Source organism: Momordica charantia, assembly GCF_013281855.1.
Source record: "Momordica charantia cultivar OHB3-1 chromosome 1 unlocalized genomic scaffold, Mcharantia_2.0 BLBB01000001.1, whole genome shotgun sequence".
NCBI classification, from domain to species: domain Eukaryota; kingdom Viridiplantae; phylum Streptophyta; class Magnoliopsida; order Cucurbitales; family Cucurbitaceae; genus Momordica; species Momordica charantia.
Genome location: NW_028275157.1, coordinates 1,863,114 through 1,873,041, shown reverse-complemented (window position 1 = coordinate 1,873,041; position 9,928 = coordinate 1,863,114). Strand labels below are relative to the sequence as shown.

Here is a 9,928-nt window from a genome sequence, read left to right as displayed (position 1 = left end):
AATGATTCTCCTAGTAGTTACTCAAAATTTTAATCCTGCTCCTAAGCTCAGCATTTTTCGATGATGGGAAATATTTTATTAGGAACTTCTCAGCTAAGTCATTCCATGAGGTGATTGATTTGGTTGGTAGTGAATCCAACCATGCTCTCGCAGTATCCGTTAGAGAGTAAGGGAATAACTTTAGGCACATAACCTCCTTACTTACTCATTCTACCTTAAATGAAATGCCACTTGCATGAAGTAGGTGTCTGTGGGGATCCTCTGATGCAAGCCCATGAAATGGTCCTACGGTTTGGAGCATCTGAAAACATCGCAGGCTTCAACTCAAATCTACCAACTTCTGTAACGCCCCAGGATTTTCAACATTTCAAACGTGGACCGTTACTAAAAACCACCTAAAAAGTACCACTCGTACTAGAGAATTTAACCACGACAAATTCTCACCACGCTTCCGCTGCACTACTCTATTTAATAATGCTTACAAGTGTTGAAACAACTAACCAACAGCGCTCAAGATTTAACAAAACTCAAATCCTTTACAGATAATCCATCTAATAATAACTTCATCTTATCCAGACTTCTCAAAGAAACCTTTACCAACCATAAAACTATTCACTAAATGAATATTAAGATCTCGAATGGCAACGAAGCAAAAGCAAATCGAATATCAACGCAACATGACCAAATGAATTAATAATTATTCTTAATAGATTACAATCCCACAGTTCGGAAAGCTAAAAAAAACTAAGAATCCCAAAGAGCAAGAGCAAGTGCCGCACAATCGTTCGAGCTGTATTAAAAAGGTGCGATTGTGACAAGTGGTATCAGAGCTTAGTTAGCTTATCGACCCGAAAAAGTCTGGAACCATGTCGGCGACAAAGCAACTGAGCAAGTCGCACGTCGACCGACTGGTAGAGATAAAAGAACAACTTCTCTACCTAAGAGAAGTCCCAGATACCCTCCGTCTGCTGGAGGGGCGAGTTGATGAGTTCTCCGAGAAGTTTGGAGAAATAGACGCAGTGAATGCCCATGTAGACGGGTTGCCGATACAAGATATAGCCACGAGGGTTGAGGCCCTAGAAAGCAAAGCTACGCGTCCTGGTAGCTTCAAACGTGGAGACAGTTCCACGAACCCAAACACACAGATAGAGGTACGTATGGGTGAGTTAAACAATTCGTAATCGACAATGATGCAATTGTTTAACGAAATGACAGAAGACTTCAAAGTAACCATCGAGACTCTCTGAGCTGAGATGACTGAAATAAGCACTAGAGTGAACCTAACCATGCGAGCCGTGGGAAATCAGGCTCCCAACCAAGCGAACATGGGTTCAACAAGCTGAAGGTCCTAGAGCCCAAACCATTTAACGAGAATAGAGATGCAAAAGATCTCGAGAACTTCATGTTTGATGTAGAACAATACTTCAAGGCTACTAGGACAACATCAGAAGAGATGAAAGTTACTTTGGCCAACATGCACCTTACTGATGATGCAAAGCTATGGTGGAGATTTAAAGTCAACGACATTCAGAATGATCGATGCACGATCAACAGCTGGGATGATCTTAAGAAAGAATTGAGGGGTCAGTTCTTCCCCGACAATGTCGAGTTCATGGCTAGAAGAAAGCTACGTGAACTTCGACACACTGGAACAATTCGGGACTATGTGAAACAATTCTCTGCCGTGATGCTGGATATTCGTGACATGTCAGAGAAAGGCAAGGTTTTCGTCTTTATCGAAGGATTGAACCGTGGGCCAGAACAAAGCTATATGAACAAAGAGTACAAAACCTTGCCACCGCCATGGCCGCTGCCAAACGATTGCTAGACTATAGCAGTGAGCTGTTCCAACCGAAAAAGAATGCTACAAACTCCACTGGGGGAAACAAGACGTTCAAACCCTTTACCCCAAAGAGTGGGGGAGCTGATAAGAGACCTCAAGGCCCAAATTCCGATCCTTCTCGAGAACCCTATCCACAATGCTTGCACCGAGCTGCCCTTACTATCCTTCAAGCGTCTGTTCAGTCGTGTAATGAACCTGAAGTTGAAACGGAGGGCGAGAAGGAAGAAGACGAAGAAACATCTAGAATGGGAGCGTTAAAATTCCTATCTGCCATTCAAAAGAGGGTCAATGGACCCAAAGGAACGTCCGAAAAGAGGCTTATGTTCGTAGATGCTACGAGCAACTCTAAACCTGCCAAGAGTACCATGGTGGATTCAGGTGCAACCCAGAACTTCATATCGGAACAGGAAGCCCGCCGACTGAAATTGACCATTGAGAAGGATAAGGGCAAGATGAAGGCCGTCAACTCCGAAGCTCTGGCCATTGTGGGAGTTTCTAAAAGAGTGTCGTTGAAATTGGGGACGTGGATAGGTAGTGTTGATTTTGTAGTGGTTCGCATGGACGACTTCGACGTTGTACTGGGGATGGAGTTCCACATCGAGCATAAAGTCATACCGATGCCTTTGGCTAAATGTACGATCGTCACTAGTAATAGTCCCACTGTGGTTACAGCTAGCATCAAACAGCCTGGTGGTATAAGGATGATATCCGCATTACAGTTAAGGAAAGGCCTCAACCGAGAGGAACCCACCTTCATGGCCATTCCGATGGTTGAACAGACGGTGGAGGCAAGAGATGTCCCACTCGAGATTCAAGTTGTCATGAGAGAATGTGTTGACATAATGCTAAACAGTTTACCGAAGACCTTACCCCCTCGACGAGGGATTGACCACGAAATCGAGCTCATTCCAGGAGCTAAACCTCCAGCAAAGAATGCTTACCAGATGGCTCCACCTGAGTTAGCTGAACTTCGGAAGCAGCTAAACGAGTTGTTAAATGCTGGGTCGAAAGCTTTTTCGCTAGCAAAATCTCTTTCAACGGGTAATTCACAAAGTTTTTTTGGGGACAAATCAAATAAATAATCAAACATTGGAATAATCTGAATCGGTTTGACTCAAAAAACATCCTAGTATAAATTCGTTTATAATTTTATTATTAAAATAATAATTTTATTTTATTATATAAAAAATGGAATAATTTAATGTGAATTAATTAAAAAAAATGTTTATTTTTATTTGAATATTTTAGTGACAATTTTTTTTTTAATAAATTCACATTAAATTATTCCATTTTTTATATAATAAAATAAAATTATTATTTTAATAATAAAATTATAAACGAATTTATACTAGGCACCCAGCTAAAGCTCTCTTTGGAGCCCCACTGCTCTTTCAGAAGAAGAAGGATGGGACGTTGCGTCTGTGCATTGACTATAGAGCCCTCAACAAAGTCACTGTTCGCAACAAGTACCCCCTCTCAATCATAACCGACTTGTTTGACCAATTACATGGAGCTAAATACTTCACGAAATTGGATCTCAGGTCGGGCTACTACCAAGTTCGTATTGCAAAAGGTGACGAGCCTCAGACTACTTGTGTGACGAGGTATAGGGCTTTTGAATTCCTCGTGATGCCTTTTAAATTAACGAATGCCCCTGTCACGTTCTGTACAATGATGAATCAGGTCTTTCACGAATACCTCGATCAGTTTGTGGTAGTCTATCTAGACGATATAGTGATATACAGTCCGACGCTGAAGGAGCACTAGATCCATCTTAGATTGGTCTTCGACAAACTAAGGCAGAATCAGTTATACGTGAAGAAAGAAAAGTGTGCGTTCGCACAAAAACGGATCACGTTCCTTGGCCACGTGATCGAACAGGGGCAAATCAGTATGGACATAGATAAGGTAAAGGCGATCCAAGATTGGAGAGTCCCTACCTCTGTGATCGAGTTGCGCTCCTTTTTGGGGTTGGCTAACTATTATCGACGCTTTATCGAAGGATTCTTAAGGCGAGCCACCCCAATGACAGAGTTACTAAAGAAAGAAATGATGTAACGCCTCGAGTCTCTCAGGTTAGTTAGTCTCGAATCAGGAGATTTTTATTATTTCTTTTAAAAATTAAACTCTAATTAAATTTATATTTATTGGGCTCTAAACTCTAATTAAATTTATATTTATCGGGCTCCGTGTGGTTGCTTTTGTCTTAAGTTGGGATGGATTTCTTTTATGTTGGGCTTGATCATGTTGGACCTTTATTGGGTTGGGTTGGTTTTAAAACAAATGAAAAGAGGAAAAAGAAAACAAAAATAAAAAATAGGACTTCATCTTCTTCTTCTCCTTTGTTGCCCTAGCTGCCATTCCCTTCCCCTTTAATTTTCCGGCGTCTTCTCCGGTGACGACAGCAAGCAGCACGAGCGGTGGTCGGCGTCCTCCGACAGCAGCAAACTGTAGCGCGATTCCGGCGTGGGTACACAGTTTGCGGCGGCGGCTCAATCCGAACGACGACGTCCTCGCGATGGCAGCAGAGTTTCTCGGCGTTCCAGCATCTCCATGGCGACGGCATCCCACGGCGTGTAGCAGCAACTCTACGGCAGCGTTGCGACGAACTCCAACACATCCGTAGCGTCCTCCCTTCTGGTGCGGTGGCGTGACCTCCAGCAGCGGCGGCGACTTAGTTTCGGTGTCCCACAACGTCGCTCCCTCCTACGCGACCACATCGGCGGTGGCGCACGGCAGGTGGAGCAGACCCACAATTTTTCAGCGACGTTTGACGCTTACCCATCGTTGTTGAAGCCCGATTTAGGCTACCCACACCTTGGCGAGCTAGATCTAGGTGACCCACACCTATACGAAGTCGGTTTTGGTGGTAATGAGTCATTTGAACCATTTTAGAATTGATTTCGAAGGCTGAATAGTGTACGTAACTTGCTGTATTTTTCTGTTTTAGTGCTTAGGTGTGAGATCGACGCAAAAATTAAGGGCGCGGTTGTGAGTAAGTAGACAAGGGGCGTGTGCGTGCGTTAATGTGTGTTAGATGGTTTCTAATGTGCTGGTTTTGTGGCGTTTAATATAAATTTTGATACACCATTGTGCTAGATAACTCTCGTTTGTGTTAATCTGTATACTTGGAGTAGTGTTGAATATTTGTCGGTGATAATGGTGTAATTTCTGCTTTGCTAAAACTGCTGAGAATTGATGTGGAGATGTTTGTTGTCTGAATATGCATGAATTGTTCGGCGTGTTTCGTGTGTTTATTATATCTAGCAATGCTTATTGAATATTGATGTTGGATATTAAGTGTTTTGGGTGAACTGAGTTGGGCTCTAATTGTTTAAAAATTTGTTTGGTTATGCTTTGTTGCGACAAAACTCATTGTGGAGCTGTTGTTAAGAAATGTTATATTGTGAAAGCATGATTGGTTTATCATTTCATTATTAGAATGTTGTTTATGTTGTGGAAGCATGCTGAATTGTGTTTGTGAGCTGAAAGATGCATGGGTCATGGCTTAAGAAAGTATATAGTAAGACTCTGGTGAGAGTTGGATTCTTGGAGAAAGTGAATGGGTGAATGTCAGGACTAATTGAGTATCGAGGCCTCGGGTAAAAATGGTCGAGGGTCGATGCGAGAAGTCTTTTGGAAGGAAAGCTATTGGGGCCTTGGGTAAAAATGGTCAAGGGCCGATAGATGGTGAAGTCATCGGGGCCTTGGGTAAAAATGGTCGAGGGCGGATGCAGTAGTGTCAGGGCTCTGGGTGAAAATGGTCAGGGGCCGACTCTACTCGAAGAAGTTAACTGTGGAGGGCTAGGATAGCTGTGATAAGCGTGGAGGTACTTGAGATGTTAGGGAGACTCGAGGTTGGTAACTAATTGGTTCATGGTTGTGGTTGTTGCCGAATCTTATAGAATGTGTCTATGTTTGATTGCATAATGTGATGAAGAGCATGACTATGAATGTTTCATGATTTGGTTGAGCATGATGTGTGTGTGTTGTTGGTGAGGGCTACTTACGGAGTATATTTTATATACTCACCCCCCTCTACAATTATTGTTTCAGGTGAAGGACTCGTTGGCGACCATGGTGATGAGACGGAGGAGACATGACGAGCGAGGACCATAGGCTGCATAGTTACTTTTGCTTAGCTTAAGTTTTTAGATGGTTAAGACCCCATGTTTTGGTCGATAAACTATTTGTTCTTATTTGAATAATTGGGAGGTTCCCACTTGTTGTTTATTTTATTTCAGGATAGGTGTTTATTTTAGTTTCTTCCATTCATTGAGTTTTGCCTAGTTGGAATAATAAAGTTGCCTCGCGAGGTTGTCTACGGATGATGTTTATTGATATTCTATAGAATTGACTCATTGTTAAACTGATGAAAGGTGAAGCTTGATTTTATATAATTATTTCACAGGGAGTTGACATCTCGTGTTTGGGGTTAAGTTTAACAGTTGGGTAGTTAACGTGACCTAGAAACGTGTGGGATGTTCTGGGGCGTTACAAATGACCTGGAGGTGGTCAAAGGAAAGTCAGGATGCCTTCGAAGATCTAAAGGCGGCCATGATGAAAGGCCCAGTACTTGGGCTAGCCGACGTGACGAGACCATTGAAGTACAAACGAATGCCTCAGACTACGCTTTAGGTGGCGTCCTTCTCTAAGATGGCCACCTTATTGCTTACGAAAGTCGTAAGCTAAACAACGCTGAACGATGCTATACCGTATCGGAGAAAGAAATGCTAGCGGTCGTTCACTACCTCAGCTCTTGGAGGCAGTACTTCTTGGGCTCATATTTCGTGGTGAAGATGGACAACAGTGCCATTTGCCACTTCTTCAACCAGCCGAAGCTAACATCCAAACAGGCTAGGTGGTAGGAATTGTTAGCCGAGTTTGATTTTAAGTTTGAACACAAGGCAGAAAAGTCCAACCAAGCTGCCGACGCTCTTAGCCGGAAAGGCGAACATGCGGCCCTTTGCATGTTAGTCCACATTCACGCCAGCAAAGTGGACGGGTCGATCCGCGACCTCATCAGAGAATATCTTCAAAGAGACCCCTCCGCCCGAACTGTGGTCGAGCTGGCTAAGACTGGGAAAACCCGCCAGTTCTGGGTCGAAGGGGACTTGTTATTTACAAGAGGAAACATACTGTATGTGCTAAGAACGGGAGACTTGAGAAAGAAGCTCCTATACGAGTGTCACGATACTCTATGAGCTGGTCACCCTTGGTGGCAACGGACTTATGCTTTGCTGAAAAAGGGGTACTTTTGGCCTAATATACGTGAAAATGTGATGCAATACACGAAGACCTGTCTTACCTGTCAGCAAGATAAGGTAGAAAGGATTAAAATAGCAGGGTTGCTTGAACCCCTACCAATTCCTAATAGACCATGGGAGAGTGTGTCGCTCGACTTCATCGCCCACTTGCCCAAGGTAGGAGAACACTAAGCCATTCTTGTCGTTATTGATCGATTTTCCAAATATGCAACTTTCATTCCGACGCCCAAGATGTGTTCCGCCGAGCTGACGACACAATTATTCTTTAAACATATAGTAAAGCTATGAGGAGTTCCGACGAGTATTATTAGCGACAGGGATGGCCGATTTACAGGGACCTTCTAGACTGAACTTTTTGCTATTCTGGGTTCAAGCTTAAACATTTCCTCGAGTTATCACCCACAGACCGATGGTCAGACAGAGAGATTCAACAGCATGCTCAAGGAATACCTGCATCACTTCGTCGATGCCAGACAAAAGAACTGGGTCCAGCTGTTAGATGTGGTTCAATTCTGTTTTAACGGCCAGACGAGCTCTTCAACTGGGAAGAGCCCCTTCGAGATTGTGTGTGGAAGGTAGCCGCCGTCTATGCCGCATATCCTTGACCACCCACATGCTGGGAAAAGTCCTCAAGCCCACAACTTCACAAAGGAATGGAAGCAGACGACAGAGAGTGCTCGAGCATATTTGGAAAAAGCTTCCAAGCACATGAAGAAATGGGCCGACCGTAAGAGACGCCTTCTCGAGTTTCGAGTAGGTGACAAAGTTCTTATCAAGCTGAGGCCAGAACAGATTCGTTTCCGAGGGAGCAAAGATCAGAGACTCGTGAGAAAGTACGAGGGACCAGTGGAAGTCGTTAAGAAGGTGGGGAATGTCTCGTATAAGGTGGTGTTACCAACTTGGATGAAGATCCACCCGGTAATCCATGTGAGCAATTTAAAACCTTATCACCCCGACCTTGAGGATGACGAACGCAATACTGTTGTGCGGCCCGCCATCGACTTCAAACTGAAGGAAGACAAAGAAGCAGAGGAGATCCTTGCAGAGAGAACCAGAAAGGTGGGGAAACCCGTTCGAAGAGTTCAGGCATTCCTCGTCAAATGGAAAGACTTACCTGATGCAGAGACCAGCTGGGAACGAGAAGAAAACCTTGAAGCTTGGAAGACGAAGATCGAGGACTTCAAGCTGTAGTAGTTGACAGGGACGTCAACCGTTTAAGTGAGGGAGAATGTTGTGGGCATGCTTGTCTAGGGTGTGTTACCCATGGCCGCATGTCCAAACGATCCTCACCACTCGCTTTTCTTTCATGTCTTCAAAGCTTTCTAATGTAGTTTTCTTGTATCGGGTTTTTAGGGTTGTAGGTCGAATTTGGCCGAGCGGCTTTGGATCTAGGTGTGTATTGGTAAGATATCTAAGCACGCCAAATTTCAAGCGAATCGGAGTTCACACGGGCCCTGTAGGCCACCGAGTGACTCCTCGCCACTTAGGACGTCTACACCTGCCACACCAAAAATGCCTTATAATGTACCTTAGGGGGGGACCAAGTAGTCATCAAACCTCCCCGACCAAGTGTTGTATACTTTCTTGCAATCAAAGCTTTCTTGCATCCAATGTCTACAATGCTTGTTTTAAAGATGTTTTCAACTGTTTTTCTCTCTCACGTTTTCTAAAACCAATTTTCTCGTAAAATTTGAGCGGAGGCTAGACCCACGACCGAGATTGCCCGCAACTTACAGTTTATCTCGGCTGACTTGCTCATTTGAGCTAGAGCAAGTGCCATACAATCGCTAGAGCTGCATTAAAAAGGTGCGATTGTGACACCAAGCGCGCCTGCCCCAGCGTCCAGCGCCTACGCTGCACGCCTGCCCCAGCGCCCAGCGACTATGCCACCCACCCAGCCTGCTCCACTTCGATGTCCATGCGCGCGCGCTACCCTTGTCAGCGATGCCTTGCCGCCCACTCCTCCCAAATAAGAAATGTCTCTCCTTATGATTTTGGTTTATTCTTGGGAGATTTGATTTATGATTTATTTATGATTTATTGTTTTATTTATCAAATTTAATTTTCATCTTTAGACAAGTTTTAGACCTTTTAGGAATTTATCAAATTTATTTTTCTTTTTAATTTTGTTATTTTCCTTCAAAGGCCAAGGGCATTGGCCTATAAATAGGTTTGTACCTGATTACGCTTGTTTACATGCGTAAAAAGAAGGTTTTAGATGCTGTTTTTACAATGTTTCAGCTTTGTTTCGGATTTTTCTCGGTCGTTTGAGTTCCAATTCATGCAAAATTCATATATTATGGTTTGTGGTTGGCTTATATTGTATTTATGACATTTTAGGACCATTTGGGAGTGCAAATTAATCAAAAGAAGCAAAAAGACGGAAAAACCATCATGGGAGGCGCCAGGCGCCTGGGAAGCCTGCAGAAAAACAGTTTTTCTTCCAACTTTGCCCTTAATGAAACGCGTCTTCCAATGCGTTTTGGTGGTTCCAACCGATGCATACGTGTAGAAGAAGTGTTCCACTATCAGTTTGAGCACGATTTGGTCAGTCAAAAGAGTTGGAAATGGGTGATTCACCATCGTTTTAGGACCTACCTAACCAATTCTGCACAGCTATAAATTCCAGCAACTTCTCCACCAAATTCATCAAGCCTTGCTTCCTTCTCTTGATCATTTTTAGTGTTTCTTTGTTGCTTTCTAAGTACTTTTGAGTTGCTTTCATTAGTTGCTTTTGGTTTTTAAATCCCGAGTACTTTACATTCTTTTATTGAGCTTTGTTTTGTTTCCATTTGTACTTAGTTATTTTCTACTTATT

At 43.4% G+C, this 9,928-nt stretch overlaps 1 protein-coding gene across 1 annotated transcript; it reads left to right on the top strand.

Moving 5' to 3' along the window:
- The first annotated feature begins 7,698 nt into the window (after positions 1-7,698).
- Positions 7,699-8,301, top strand: LOC148213074 (uncharacterized). The gene has a single exon (XM_088120181.1). It carries the CDS (start codon positions 7,699-7,701, stop codon positions 8,299-8,301), a length of 603 nt encoding a protein of 200 aa, XP_087976307.1.
- The last annotated feature ends 1,627 nt before the right edge of the window (positions 8,302-9,928 follow it).